This window comes from Rhopilema esculentum, chromosome 16 (genome assembly GCF_057945365.1).
Source record: "Rhopilema esculentum isolate cy_ngs chromosome 16, ASM5794536v1, whole genome shotgun sequence".
NCBI lineage: Eukaryota > Metazoa > Cnidaria > Scyphozoa > Rhizostomeae > Rhizostomatidae > Rhopilema > Rhopilema esculentum.
Window position 1 is genome coordinate 320,128 of NC_142830.1, and position 15,581 is coordinate 335,708.

The 15,581-nt window shown below is 34.6% G+C and overlaps 1 protein-coding gene across 1 annotated transcript in view; it reads right to left on the reverse strand.

Moving 5' to 3' along the window:
* Positions 1 to 362: 362 nt before the first annotated feature.
* Positions 363 to 15,581, reverse strand: part of LOC135682773 (general transcription and DNA repair factor IIH helicase/translocase subunit XPB) — a 36,817-nt gene continuing 21,598 nt past the window's right edge. The window contains exons 14-39 of the mRNA XM_065197799.2: positions 14,588 to 14,671; positions 13,755 to 13,810; positions 12,860 to 12,931; positions 12,584 to 12,623; positions 12,215 to 12,281; positions 11,850 to 11,924; positions 10,689 to 10,790; positions 10,294 to 10,364; positions 9,115 to 9,163; positions 8,866 to 8,910; positions 8,137 to 8,201; positions 7,804 to 7,896; positions 7,085 to 7,150; positions 6,789 to 6,830; positions 6,357 to 6,379; positions 5,667 to 5,738; positions 5,246 to 5,342; positions 4,695 to 4,742; positions 3,964 to 3,993; positions 3,714 to 3,753; positions 3,184 to 3,233; positions 2,104 to 2,172; positions 1,911 to 1,940; positions 1,656 to 1,706; positions 861 to 938; positions 363 to 529 (exon numbers count right to left, since the gene is read on the reverse strand). Of these exons, the coding sequence (XP_065053871.2) occupies positions 395 to 529; positions 861 to 938; positions 1,656 to 1,706; positions 1,911 to 1,940; positions 2,104 to 2,172; positions 3,184 to 3,233; positions 3,714 to 3,753; positions 3,964 to 3,993; positions 4,695 to 4,742; positions 5,246 to 5,342; positions 5,667 to 5,738; positions 6,357 to 6,379; positions 6,789 to 6,830; positions 7,085 to 7,150; positions 7,804 to 7,896; positions 8,137 to 8,201; positions 8,866 to 8,910; positions 9,115 to 9,163; positions 10,294 to 10,364; positions 10,689 to 10,790; positions 11,850 to 11,924; positions 12,215 to 12,281; positions 12,584 to 12,623; positions 12,860 to 12,931; positions 13,755 to 13,810; positions 14,588 to 14,671 (1,650 nt within the window). The 3' untranslated portion in view covers positions 363 to 394. The remainder of the gene's footprint in view (positions 530 to 860; positions 939 to 1,655; positions 1,707 to 1,910; positions 1,941 to 2,103; positions 2,173 to 3,183; positions 3,234 to 3,713; positions 3,754 to 3,963; positions 3,994 to 4,694; positions 4,743 to 5,245; positions 5,343 to 5,666; positions 5,739 to 6,356; positions 6,380 to 6,788; positions 6,831 to 7,084; positions 7,151 to 7,803; positions 7,897 to 8,136; positions 8,202 to 8,865; positions 8,911 to 9,114; positions 9,164 to 10,293; positions 10,365 to 10,688; positions 10,791 to 11,849; positions 11,925 to 12,214; positions 12,282 to 12,583; positions 12,624 to 12,859; positions 12,932 to 13,754; positions 13,811 to 14,587; positions 14,672 to 15,581) is intronic.

Genomic DNA, 15,581 nt, shown 5'->3' on the forward strand with positions numbered 1-15,581 from the left:
AGAAAGTTGAAACTTGTGTTTGCTTTTATCCAAAACGATGCAGCTTGGTAAAAAATTGATTTCAGAGTAAAAAAGTCTTACTTTGTCGCTAACCACAAATCAATGAAAAAAATTTCAAGATCATTTTCGAACTTTGCTTAATAGAAAACTAACGAAAAAATCCGTCAGTAGATATTAAATGGGTTCTGAAATTGATTTTAAATTCAATCATTATTGTTATTTCTAGAAATGTTATTTCTTCATTATTTCATATTACAAGATTTCAATAAATAGTACACAAAAAGCAAGTTATACCTAGTTCTATGCTGCTTTTACTGTACATGGGATGAGAAAAAGGGAATAAAGCCAAAAATACGACATCATTTCGAACTAAAGCGACTTAATTGCATACCACTCATCTCCTAAACCTTTTAAACAAAGGATGTCTACTTTTCTCAGTCCCCGAGCTGCTAGCTTTATATTCCAAGTACATCATGTCATCACCACCAGACATAGAAGCCATGGAGCCCGATTTCCGCGCAACAAAGCTCTATATTAAAAAGTAAAAAATCTGAAAAATATATACAAAATTGCAAAATTATATCTTAATTGATAATACTGTTAAAGACAGTAACATCGTCAATTATTCTTTGGTAACTTGTGACGCGATTCCACAAAACGTACAACGTATCTTGATATTTGACCAATGTTTAGACCAAGAAAGCCATGGGTAAACAAAACCAATATGAAAACCTGCAGAGGAACAGCTAAGTGCACGGAACTTAGAACTAAGATAAGTAATAGAGAATTTCTGTTGGTGTACTAAAAAAAACACGTAAGGTTTGTCTAAATAAAAAATGTATTGAGATAAGTGGACATACTCTCTTAACACTGGAGTACGAAGAGGAATCACCAGGAACATTCTCCTCATCAGCGTCTGCATCGGTTGCCGCTAAAACCTTAAAATAAAACATTGCTTAATAAAACTAATGAAATTTGTTTGCCATTAAAATCTTATAAGATGACTTGCAAGATAGTGAATAATAAGCAAATATTGAAAGTCACTCAAAGCAGTTTGAAGATCAAAGCAAACAAAGATCAAACAAATCAATCAGCGTATCTTTTCATCTGCTTTTAAGCAGGGATGTTTAAATTTCCACCTTTTAGAAGGAACTCCCCAGTTGGTGGTAAACAATTGCTTCCTAAGCTACCTTTTAAGCGACTTTCAAAATGTTGCCGCAGCAAGTTGCAAGAAATGGCCATTTTGTTGTCACTTGCCAAATTGTTATCCCAGCTATGCATGGTAGCAAGCATCGGACAATTGAAATTTAAAACAACGGAAAAACAACTTACTATGAAAAAGATTTTAAACAATAATAGAAATAATCATATCTTTATTTCAAGTTGGTACCAGTTCTAGCTCTTTGCTTTAGTTAATTGAACTAATTAACGCCAAATATTTACAAAGAAATAAATCTACCATAAAAATTATGCGATTTACAATATAAACATTATCTACAAATTTAGCAATTGCAATTATCTTCTCTTATTCTTGATGTTTTTTAATATATGATTCTAGATATTTTCCACTGATAATAAAAAATAACATCGGCGACAGAAAGTGTTTAGTTCTCTTAAAGAACACATTAGCAAAGAGAATGAAAAAGGCTGCTTACTTTTTGCAATAATTCCTGCTGCTCTTTTCTAGTTGAATAAGCAAGGTTCTCCTGTTGACAGAAACTTGAGGATGAACAAAATGGATGCTATCAAAGATGAGACAAAACCTTCTTTAAATTTGTTTCGCTTTAGCTTACTCTAAAGATATAAATACTAGGATTGTGGGCAATTGGTTTTCCTCGGCAGGATCAAGAACACTTAATCAAGAAATTATTACAAATGCCAAACAATTGAGAATGCAAATATTACTAAACCTCATCCATTCCTGCTAGTCGTGTTATAACCTGAAAAACGATAAAGAAAGTATTAACACGCATATTTATCGTACATGCTCCCTTCCCCCAAAAATCCCCCCCCCCCAAAAAGCACAAAGGGAAGAATTAGGTTCTACGTAGTTCAGCTGTTGCATTGTAACGATGCTTCTTATCTAAATGCATCAAATTGTACCTTATAACTGTAACCTTGATTTATGAGAAATCTTTGCCTCTTGTTGGAGAAAAACATCTCCGTGGTGTCCTAAAGAAAGAAGACCATAAATATAGTCAGGCAGCAAACCATTCCGCAACACAGTTATTCAGCAAGCAGATGCTACAAAAGTAAAGACTATGTAACAAGCATAAAAGAGTGTTAGGAAGGGGAGGTAAGATACGCCAGTATTTTATCGATAAAATTTTAGGGTCCGGCGTTGTAAAGGTACAAATCAGAAGGTTCGGAGCAAACTCAAAATGCATCGAAAAAACGTCACAATCAACTTAATAAATTTGTCATAATAACTAAAAGGAGATGACTGGAAAACAGTGCAGGAATTACATCATGCGACATATACTATAATTCATCATCATATGCTTTGTTGTCATGACGATACATTAAATGACTTCGCAATCAGATTGAAATTACTGCAACCCACATCACTCAAATCCATCGATAATTCGTGGTTTAGCGGTGGGTAACGGAAAAGAGAACGCGAACTAGGAAAGCTAAGACAGCTGCTACTCATCCCGCCTCCTTATTCAACGAGTTGATATGAAAACACCTTTGCTTCGCTGTTCTGAACTGAAGCTTGTAACAGAAGTTTTACTTCAAGCACACAAATGCCACAGTGACGTCACAAAAATCTCAGCCTAATTTTTGCCAAATGAATCACAGAAACAGATCCACAGGACTCAAGAAAAACAGATCGGAAAACAGACCGTTGCATAATGTTTCATTCAGCACATGTGTAGTGAAATTTAGCTCTACACACTTAAGAAAAGCTTTACTATTTTGGTTTGCTACCCAATTACGTCACAATTACTTTCAAATCAATATCCAGCTTGGTAAGATGATTTAATTAACAAATGTATTTAGATATGTGGCAAGACTCGAGGATTGCACGCAATCAATTATTCATCAAGGAACTTGCGATGCTCGGTCATCACAAGTTCCTTCGTGTAAAAGTCCTCATTCTAATAAAGATTGGAGGTTGGTTATTCCCTTTTCACTATGGCGCTATTCGAAACATTTCAATTTGTTGTTCAATTTACATACATTGGAAACCAAGGAGTAAAAAAAGGCATTGTATTCTTCTGCAGCCATATCTATGAAGGAAATAGTAAAAAATCATAAGGAAATAATAACATATGGAAAGATGCAAAATATGGATATGAAAACAAAGCATTGAGCGACAAATTAGCTACTTGAAACCAAAATAAATAATGGTATACATCCTACTTCTAGCAATAAATAAAATGCCTATCAATTTTGCACTTCAATCTGTTCTTCAGTTCCTTTTTATGCACTGACTTCAAGCTGGTTTATGTATGCTGCTTAAAGAGAATAAAAGGGGCTTAAAGAGCGAGGAAGGGGCTTAAAGAGCAAGGAAGGGGCTTCAAATGCAAGGAATGCCTAGTTAGTAATTGAAGTGAACGGCAGGGTAAAAATTAAGCTTATGTCAAAGACTCATGAAAGGTCAGTAATTCCCCTCAACAATCAAAGGATTTTGTACAGAAACAGAAATTTGCATAATATTTAAACAAAAATTGCATCAATGTTGCTGAGCATTTGTTGAGAATCGTTACCTTTTTTGGCCCTCAGAATCCTTCCAAGCCGCTGTGCCTCCTATGGGTAACAAATGAAGAGTCGAACATAAAGATTAAATTCTAATAAAAGACAGTCTACTTAGAACGACACAATGAGAGGCTGGTTAAAAAGGCAGTGCAGCTGCAAATAAAAAAAAACATTTTAAAGTGGTTCTATATGCATATGCTGTATATCATATAAATTACTGTGCATTAAATTGCTTGAAATTGCAACAGAAACGATACTTGCCTGTCTTCGTGAGCCACCGTGAGACGAAATCTACAAAGAAATAGTTTTTGCAAACAAATCACCTGTTTTAATGAACACAAATAAGTCAATCCTTAACTCTCCTTTCTTAAAGTTAAACCATCAAAATGAAATCAAATAATTCTTCAGACTGCAATATTTCAGGGAGAATTGGCTGTAATCAATCCGATTCCCGTAGGTAGACAAAAATTTCACCCACCAAAAGGAGAGGTTACTCTCTAAATTTCGCTTCAAATGAAAAAAGATAATATGGAATTTAACGTCTTGATTTGTGTTATATTTTTGATTTTCTAATTTTTCTATAACCATTAAAATTATGATGCAAAAAGAAGAGTAATTGCTCACAGTGCCTCTCAAATGGTATTTTGTTTAAAAGACGTTTAACAGTTATTCTCAGCTTAATGCCAAAACAAGATCAGCAATTTCTTTAAAGGACAAATAGATGTTTTGGTAGTTTATTGCCAAAAATGGTCCTTATTATTCTCCAGTAAGATTCAAATGAAATAGGATTCTTCGCAAATTCAGACGTTTCCCTTTGAAATCAATACCTAAGACGTTTCCCTTTGAGTATACTAGACAAAGACCAAAATTGGTTGAATATAAAAAGGTATTCTCCACAAGATTACACAGATCTGTTTTTGCTGTCAGCATCATTCTTTCTTATGCTGTCGTCAATACAAACAAATATTTTGAATTAGCTTGCAACGCGTTACCTGAATTAAAACGTTTGCTTCTGGCATATCAAATGATGTATCACCGACCTGTGATTTGAATAATTTGAAAAGTACATTGACCATGAGCAATTCAACCATTGAGCGATTCAAATAAACATTGAATGGCAGTGCAAAACTGTTTGACGCTCAAATCAACAAGATATGCGTATGTTAAGCATTAAATAGCATATCCCAGCTAAAACCCGGATCTCAACAACATGATAAGTATTGCAATTTGCTGGGTAGTAAGATATTTAAGAGGTTGCTTAGGAAATTATTGGTGGCCCGGGAGATATCCCAATAAACTTTCTATAGCATGGATCTTTCCAAAATTGAAATATATGTGCAAATATTCTTTGCTCATTAACTGACCAATAACTAGGGATGAGGAGGTATTGAATCAATTCTAGCTGCCGGCAAACCGAAATCTGATTGAAGAAGTTTATCGGTTGCAAATGATGAGCATCCCTGTCAACCTGAATAACTGCTGTTTATTTAAAAAAGATTCACCGCATCAAATTATGATTTACAAAAAGATCTATCTAACCTACCTTTGAAATAAAGATTGTATTGACAAGTGGATTGTGAACGAAATTCTGAATGATCTGTAGTCGTTCACCTTGAGTTGTTGGCCCATAAATAAACGGCCTATTGAAGAAAAACGCTATTGGTTAATTAAAGAAAGGATAAATATTTGGAAATAAACACTTTGCATACCGAAATGTCTGCAGAATTTATCAAAGCTCTTAAAACACTCAATACACATTTAAATCTAAGTGTAAAAAGTTGCGCGAAAGATGGAATTAATTATGTCATATCAAGAGAGCCATCATTAGAACGATCTACATATAATCGAAACTAAGTTGAATTAGCAGATTAAACAGGGAGTCATAATAGATGTCAAAGTACCAGTTTGTTTCGGTGACTATCAGGGCCTTTCGAACTAAAATGGAATTAGATAGGAATACTTGCTTGTTAAGCTTGACTGCATAATGCTTCAGAGCAAAGACATTGTCAGAAAATACAATTATCTTATCGTTGCGCCTGCAAAAAAAGGAACAGAGTGATTTCACTCCTAAATTTGTAATGAAAAGCTTAGTAGGCCAATGACTTTCGAAATGGAAATAGTATAGAGATGGAGTAGGCAAACTTTCTGTGTGTTTTGGCAAGGATTATAGAAACAAGGTCTGCACAAAAGGAAGAGTGTTCTGAAAAAGAGGACATATCGGATTCAGCGCGATTCACGATGTACAGCGTGATACAGCCAGCATTTGTCTATTGGTCCTTCATTTACGAAATAAAAAACGCGATTCTTCTAATTCTTCAAAAGACAGTAAGCAAATTACGAGAGTAAAACATATATTTCAGATACTTTGTAAAGACTTTCCAATCAACTGTATCAAACTTATAGTTCGGCAGTTAAGGATTGCAATGTTGCCATAGCAACTTAACCATGCCACCTTTCTAAACCAACTGCGCATTTTAGTTGCCAGCTTGGAGCAGAGCCCAAAAGCGAACTGAATTTGCGATGTGATTCTATTTTCATCAATATTGGGGTAAAGACTATATCAAAGGGTGAAGCTTGTTTCTTTTTTATTATTATTACCATTAAATATTAAATAACATAAAACCATTATTGACGCAAATAAACAACCAACCAACCTTTCATGAAACCTGATTAAGAACTAGGGGAAAAACGGGAGAAACGCTATTAGTGAGAGATACTAATAGGAGGTGCATATGAAAAAAGAATCTGAAGATTTCTTCCCGTACATCTTTTTTTTGATAGCAGAAGCCAAATATTACCAGTTTTATACAAGTAAATTGCCCTTCTAAGCTTTTTAATTCAATTTTCAAAGAAAGTTTTCCATGAATATATGGGAGAAACGAAACGAAATCTGCAAATTCATTTATCGTAGTAGGATCCAAGTATGGGTTGCTTCATTCTCCATTTTAAATGAAAGAACGCTTCAATCCCAGTCACGTTGCTTAAGAGTTTTCACAGGAAGCTTCGAACATACAAATAAGCGCAACAGATTGAATGAATATTTAAGCTTTTTCCAAAAAACGCTTTTGAAAGCACTAAAAACTCACCTCACAAGCTCTGAATTTGTTGGGGTTCATAACATACAAAAGCTAGATGTGGTAAAAAGAAATTTGTGAAAATGTAGTAGAATAAGGATGATAAAATAATTAAAGAAATACGCTTGACATAATGGTTAATATTGTGCTATATAAGGCTGGGACGGGACTGAGTAAAAAGTGTTTATAAATCAAGGAATTGCCTTAACTGATAAAGGAGATGCTAAAAGCTGGCATTAGCAAGATGCTTATGAAGATGTGTTGACATTAGCAAACACAGTCAAAAGAAAATGGTATGAGACGCCTACCATTCTTTTTCTACTTTGAATGCCAAGGTATTCACGGTAAAACTCAGGCACCATCGGACACCACACCTGTAACGGGCAAAATGTTTCATTGGCTACATAATCCATATTTTTTGGTAAAATACAGTTAAATACAGTTCTCTCTTGATTTATACTCCCTACACTATATTCAAGCTTATTATGCCCTCGTCAAAGTTCTTGAACCATGAGAACATTCAATAGAGGCCAAAATAAGAGAGGCCAAAATATGATGATTCCGGACTTGCTTAGTAAAGGCATGCTTAGTGAATGATGATGGTGTTTGGAAATCCTGTCTTGATATCATTTTACTTTTTTTACTCTGCCAAATCAGTAAAATGTTTCACTATAAAGCGTTCAAAATAAAGCACTCAAAGATATCCGAGCTGATTGTAAATACAAAACTTAATCGAATTCCAATTTTTGAAAGTGTAAGTCAAAAGTATTTTAAAGGTAAAAGCATTCGGTGGGCCGGATGAAATCTTGTTGCGGGCCGGAGGTTAAGAATGGCTGGATAGACAAAACACTATTTATCGATATGATTCTCAAGAAACTTGACGCTCAGTTATCAGAAGGCGTGGAAAAGATAATCAATCTGGATAAGAACTCTTTCCATAGTGTCGAAATTTTGATTTGATTAAATGCTCAATGCAATACACTGACAAATCTTTAGCTTTAAATTGATTAAGAATAACACCACACACCTCGGCACACTGCACCCTTGCAAGATAACCATTATTCTGTAATTCCATCCAGTTTGCTTCGTAAAGTTTTGGTCCAATCAAAAAGTTCAGGTCCTGCGACATCACAACAGATCAAAATGTATATGAAGTGTGTAGAAGAGGTATTTTCTAATTTTAAAAATGCATTCTGCAGAATCTAACAGCCAGTCGTTCTAGGACGAACTCATTACATGAAGGTTCCAAAGCACATTAAACAAAACAATATTCCTTCCCCTTTTGATGCGAGAAGGCGCTGCGTTTGCTGTTCAAAAACATTGATATTTCAAATATTAGAGTAGATGTTAACATAAGAACCTGGATTTTGTCATCTTCTCTTACCAATGTCGCAGTCAAACCCAATTTAGTGTGAGCATTGACAACTAGAACGAACGAACAAGATGAATTTAGGCAAGGAGTGCAGAAATAATTGCATGTGATGTGGAGTGAGGAAAAGTCCTCTGACACACAGTGGTGTTTGTTGTTGTTGAGGAAACCAAGTTTTTCCGGTTAAAAAGACAGACACTGCTTCCCCATTCCCCTAAAACAATGTTGGTTGCAGAGTCAAGTATCACCGCTATCTGAAATAAATACATTGAACCACAACAAACCACTTGATTTTACATAAGCAACATTTTTGCAGGGGAATAGGGGAATTCAGTATGAAATAATCAAAAATTCAGTGTAGTGTACCAAGACTTGTGGCAGGCTTTGCAATTGATGTCTGATGATAGAAGATTTCATGGCCAGGAGATTAAAAATTGTTGAAATCTTGCGAAGATCTGGCGAAAAGAACACTATCATCTGGAAGTAGTATTACGCATTATCGCTTGTAAACCAAGAAAATTATCACAAAAATCTCTTTTTTCTTAATCGACAACAAATTGAAAGATCTATAAATCACTGGAAAAGAGATGATGAGAAAACTTGTTTAATTGAGCACACTGACACAATTTAAAAATATTGCGGCACAAAAGTCTTATTCAATGCCGGAACATGTAGCGCTGGGTGAATCCGTTGTTCTATGAAAGGCAAGAAAGTACTCACTTGTCAAGACTCTCCTAAATTGCTTTGCAGGTATCGTGTGAACTTCTGCAGAAAAATTATTATCACAGCTTATTTTGAAATCTTTAACAAACAAAATGCTTATTAAATATTGCAGGAAAAGAAAGATTCTACTCTGAAATCAAAGAATGAAGCATGAAAAGTTCAATTAATAACATAAAGATCAACATAAATTATTAAACACCACTTCAGCTGCGTAGAAATTGTTTACAAAAGTGGCAAACGGCTTACCATCTAGCAACATAAGACCCCATTCTGTCGATCGAAGAAACTCCATTATCTAAGTGCGGAAATAACAAAAATTGTAAGCTAACTGGAAAAGTTAGACTATCCGAATAGAAAAAAGAAGTATGCAAAGTAATGTTAGTAAGCGGATCTGCAAAAAAACGAAAATATAAAACAATTGAATTACACGTTATAATTGAAAACACTGGAAATTTAAGGTAATTACATTACATTCGAACTTAGTGAAATGACGCGTAACAATTTCGGGTTGCTTAATTGAAGATAACAAGCTTAATAACTACAAAACACGGGACCTAGTTACTAACATTGATCTGATCACAATCAAGTTAATTTCTACAGGCAGGAGAAAATTTTAATAACAACTGCATGCAACATTATAAATTGAATAAAGAAAACGAGATATTCACTAATAGATAAGACAAAAAACACTAAAAAGATTTGTGTAAGTCTTTTTAAAGATGTATTTTGCGAGTTACTACCATGTTAAAACGAAGGCCTTACAGTTTATTAATCACAGAATTGTATTTTTTGAAATCGTAGCAAAGAGCTTGAAGAAAGAATATCATTTGTAGGGCAAATTAACACACGAACGGGCCCCATTATCATCAAAACATCAACTCGACTTACGGCCTCGTTTTGGAAATTTGTTCAAAAATTCATTGTAGGACATTTTTAAGCTCAAATTTGGTTTTATCATCACAATTCGAGGCTTGATACAGTTTTTTACATTGTTTGTGCTTGTATTTTAGATTTTACGGAGAAATCAAGTTTGAAAACTTGCAAGGGATTTGAACGCAAAAATCATTCCGGATGAAACTTTACCCCCCTAGTCGCCTAACACGGTCAAATCCCTTATAAAATTTTTATCTTTATGTCGTCACAAAATCAATATCGTGAACAATACCATAATGAAAACTTCCAAGTAGACTAAAATCCTTGCTCTCAATCCGAACCTGAGGTCAAAAATTTTCTACAAAAGAATTCGAAGAATTTTTCAAAATGAGGCCGTAAGTCGAATTGGCGTATTACTCAGCATCACTATCAATTCTTCTACAGCAGTTAGAAAAAAGGGTACAGAAGGGTAGAGAAGGAAAACTGCACATGGGTTTATATTGTGGTATTTCTTTTCAGTAAAGTAAGGCATTACGTCATTCTTTGTCTGACCTGTTCTGACTCGTATGATCTTCGCATGGTGTGCGCAACCATAGAGTAAGTTGTTACTGCCACGTGACAATCTACAAAGAAGACAAAAATGAAGACAAATTGGCCCGAAGAGGATTAAGTTATCCCAAAGTATTACTAACATCTAAATGACAGAAATCAAACTAACCAGGTTCGCCTTTGATTTCATTTACACTACAAGGTAGACAGTTTGAAGTGGTTCGACCCGGGTTACTTTTAACCTAGGGCGAACCCAGGTTAGTATGTGTAGTGTAAACAGGGCTTAACAGTGCAACGAGAAATGCAAAGACCTGCTATGTGAATACAGCTGCACTTTTGCTGTGAGAATGCAGATCAACTGTTGCTGTGAGAATGAAGAATTTGTATTAAATGTTTACCGACAGGTTTGTCCTTGGCATCCGAAGTGAATCTGCATATGTGTTTGTCGTCGATATTCGCCCAAAGTTTGAATTGAGACCTCCATTGCTCGACTGACACACCTATGAACGAGCAGCAAAAGCGGCAATTTAAACGATAGTTTACGCCAATTGAAATCCTATTTATGACACTTGTGTTTGGAAACATAGCATACAGAAACACTTTTCGCCCGACATTTCTAAAAGTGTAAATGTTAGATAATGATGAAAAGACAAGCAGAAAGTTTAAATCCAGATGCGGACCGAAAGTAACGCTAGAGGGAGAATGACACGTTAAACTTTGGGCATCCGCATATGGATATAAATTTCTGCTTACTTTATGTCTTTAAATGAAATCTATACTCTGCGGACTCACGGACCAAACGCACACAAGTATGCTTTGTTACGGCTTTTCTGTGCTATCTTGAAATAATCCATAAATTGGTACTGCCTTAACAACCAAATGCATTAGCAAAAAAATATTGTATGGATCGAGAAAATTCATTCTGAAATAAGACTCGGTTTTGATGCAAAGAGGCATGAAGAAGGTATTCTTCAACACGACATTGTTACGATGTTAAGCAGATCTTTTTTTAAAAAGCCAAGGTAATGATACGAAGAGGCCTGAAGAAGGTATTCTTCAAACATGAGATGGTTTCGATATAGAGCAGTAATATTTTAAAAACACATGGTAAAAATACGAAGAGGCCCAAAGAAGATGTTCTTTAACAAGATACGGTCACGATATGAAGGAGAATCTCCTTTAAAAGAAATGGTTTCGATATAAAGAAGATGTTTTTTAACACAACATGGTAACGATGTGAAGAAAATATTATTTAATTAGACATGGTTTTGATACGAAAAAGCGCAAAATACTCTTAAACAAAACATGGCATCGACTGTAGAAGCATTAAGAAGTTGTTCCCTAATAAGTCTCGGTTATTCTCAAATAATCAAACAGACACGAAGATCTTTTTTAACAAGACTGAGCTTTGAAATGAAGAATCATGAAAAGTTCTTCTACAAAATAACATTCACAGTCTCTAATAGAACTTTACAAAATGAAAACTTGATCGCTGCAGCATCCCCCACCAACATAGTTTCATATGGATGAAGAGAACACTTCATTGCAACAAAGATTACCTGATGTGCACAATACCAAACACTTTTTACGGACTGTGCAGGCGGCTGTGACCCCAACGAGAGTTTTCCCAGCACCTGCAAAGAGACATTTCGTTAAGAATTAACACCGCATATGGGACAATAAAAGCTTTACTATATACACTTCGAAAATATACATTGAGCAGAATAGCAGATGGACACAAAAGTTAGCCGTGAAAGTGTTGAGAAGATGGTCAACCAAAAGCCCTTGTGGACTTCTACTTAAGCATTTTGCAGGCTATAGACGTCTGGGCGAAAGGCACGGCCGATTTTTTTAAGAAACACCCTCGTCAATGTAATGGATATCTTAAGAAAGGGCACTTTATCTTCAAAGCATTAGAACTAACCACAGGGAAGCACAATCACTCCTGATCTTGCTCTTCCATTGCCAAACATTTTTCTTAAACTTTTTTCCTGTAAAAAGAAAAGTAACACTGGGAAAACAAGACATCAACCAGAATCATAAAAATATTGATAAGGAAGTTTCCAGCTGAAATGTATGTGAAATAGCGCAGCCGTTTCATTCATAATATTTGCACATCATAGCCCACTTAGCGTCTTAAGTTCTCAAGACACACTTGCAAAAAATCAAAAATTGACAACTAAAAACTCTACACAGAGACACAATTAGGATACATTTTAACATCACAAAGTAAATTTAGATAAAAACAGCACACATATATATAACAATATCTAGTTTAAAGCAATAAACAAACCTGATAAGGTCGAAGAAGTGTCGTTGGCTTCAGATCAATACTAAGAATGATAATATCAGTCACAAGGACAATCCAAACGCTTGTTGGTTTAAGTAAAAAAATAGCAGAATTGGTTTTATACAATATTTCACTTTACTATACATTACTGTGCACGATGCTACGTGTTATACAATATATTACTTTATGGTACTTTGCTGTAAATTATTGAAGATTATAATTAATGAAGATTATAACGTAATTAACGATACAATATTTCACGTTCTACATTTCACTTACTTAATATCCGGGTTAGTGGTGTCGTTCTTAAAGTCATATTCAGCAAGCAACGGAAAATCCATCTCTATACACCTGTAAAAAACAGCACACAGTGCACAATGAATAGAAGTTTAAAAAAGGTTCCTTTCTTTACAGCTTTGAAATTCATAAAACAACAAATTGCTCCATAATAGTGTAGCATTTATAATATAAATGTCACACTGACGACAACGGGTTTTCACAAAAAACAACGCTCAAAGTCATGTCAATACCAAATTGAAGTTCAATTCAGAATTTTTTAAAGTTTTAAATATTAGGAAGGAAGTTAAGCTACTGCAAATCAAAAATTTAACTGAACCATCCAGAAGTTTTGATAAAATGAAAAGTTGCTTCTAGAATGAGACTGTTTTTAAATACACTCGATTGGGTTGCCTTTGGTGGCAAGTATGAAAGATCCTTGGCAACATCAATTTTGAAATCTGAGACTCGACCAAGGAGGTCTTGTTGCAATGCGTTTAACTGAAGGCAGCGTATGTGAAAGTGTTCATTATTGTCTCTAAATGTACCAAAAGTACACACTCAAGGATTCAAAATTATGCTTTAATCTATGATCATTTAGAATTTCAAAGTTAATTAAAAGCCATTTTAAATTGATAATTTTAAGCTGGCAGTGTTCACCTTATGCAGGAAGAGCGCTATCTAATATATCTATGCTTTGCAAAATATATCTATGATTAGCAAGAAAGTATTTGAAAATAATAGTGTAAAAATAAGATCACAGTAATCAACATCGTTGATCAATTTTAATGGAGTATTTGACCCTTTCCGGTTGTCTTGGTTTGCGAAGCACCGCCCCGACATTTAAAAATAATTTAAATAAAAAAGCTTTGATACTTCAAAATGTACTTAGAACTACCTTCTTTGCAATTCTTCAATTTTTTCTTGAGTAACTTCAAATGACACTGTCTGGGTCTAAAGATCGATAATGAAAAAAATAATCAATGCAACCCGTGAAATTTAAAGCTGAAATTTGGTGAACAAAAATGAACAATTCCTTGATGATGTACACATGATTGCAAATGGCAGAGGTTTAGATTAATCAAACAGTAAAATGCATGAACTTTTGAGATAATATCAACTTCTTACTTCGTCGATTAAATATTATTCTTATCTGCTGCTACAAAAAATATCATAGGCTGCTGAACGCCTATTGCCATTTTAAATATAATTACTCTTTGTTTTATATTTACAAAGTTAGTCTTGCAAAAAATTAAAATAAAATGCTTCCCAATGTTCCCCGAAAGAAAGCGATTACAAAAAGTTGAAACGATATGTTAGTTGAATCAAATCAGTCTAAAGCTGCAACAATATTCCATAAACCATTCTTCTCTCCAGCTGCGTTAAGTATCATCCTCAGCTTATTTATGGATCATTACTTAAATATTTATCTACCTTGTGAATATAAACATCACCAGTAATTGAATACGTTTGCTATTTAAAGCCAATTTTCAAGCAGCTGCAATATGGATCCCATACTGATTCTAATAACCAGTAAACACTGAAGACGTGCAGTGGATAATGGCGGTCGCAAAGCCTGTCCCATGAAAATCATTTTCTGTTATAATGTAGAATATGAATATAGTTAACAGCTAGAACGGCAACCTCACGCATTCAGCATATTGACACAAGCTTTTCTAGCTCTGCGTTCTAATCGAATCACCAAAGAAAAGGCATGGCATTGTTTCTCACCTCTTCTTCTGCATCGTCATCGTCATGGACGATCTTTTCAATAAAATCTGAAATATCCGTTGGTATCTGCTCTTGAACAACATCCTGAGTATAAAATGTCAGAAATTCATGATTTTTATTATAAGTTATCAAAATAGATTTTCTCTGAATTGGGCAACCGAATCCAGGGAATAAAAAGACTCATAGAAGTGACCGGGAAAGATTTTTGGGAAGGGATGAAAACCACTACCTAAATTCAGAATAAAAAAGAATTGATTTTGAATGGCAATGCGGAATTTGATAACAAAGCTACTTGCTCTGAAAAAATGAACTTCAGAATGTTACTGAATTGAATTGAATTTGGAAGATAGTACAAAACACATGCAGAATAGAAAAAACACAATCTTCATACGAGAAGTACAGGCCAATAATGGAAACTTTTCATTTTGAATTCCAGTTAAAACTACAATTACAAATCTCACTATTACAAGGTAAGCCTGTGTTTACAAAATAAAAACTATTACAATCGTAGTAATGAGAAAAGAAAACAAAAATGTTAAAAGGGGAGTAGCTCTGGATTAGTTCAAGTTTTGTTTCTACAGCAGAATATATAGTATGTGGTAAGAATGGAGATGCTTGTAAGTTTGGAGATGATATAGTGTTTCTGTTGATGATCAATGGACAAAGAGTCACACATGTCGATGAATGAGCTGCAGGAGTCGCCAAAAATATCAAGTGAACTGATGGAAAGATTGAAAAACGAGACTGATTTAAACTGACGTTTTAAGTCAGATACGAGGGTGGCATATTTCTCTGACTTTCTGACAGCATTGCAGTTGAGATTTGTTTCAAAGCCAATGGTTAGCTCTAAAACGTACAGACAGTTTTCCTTAGTTTTGAGAAGTAAGTCAGGGCGTAGTTGATCTCCAGTTATGATAGAAAGGGAAAGAAAACCTGGTAAATCTGCGTAGAGAGAAGACCCGTTTATTGCTTGGAAGGAAGTGGCTAAAAAGTT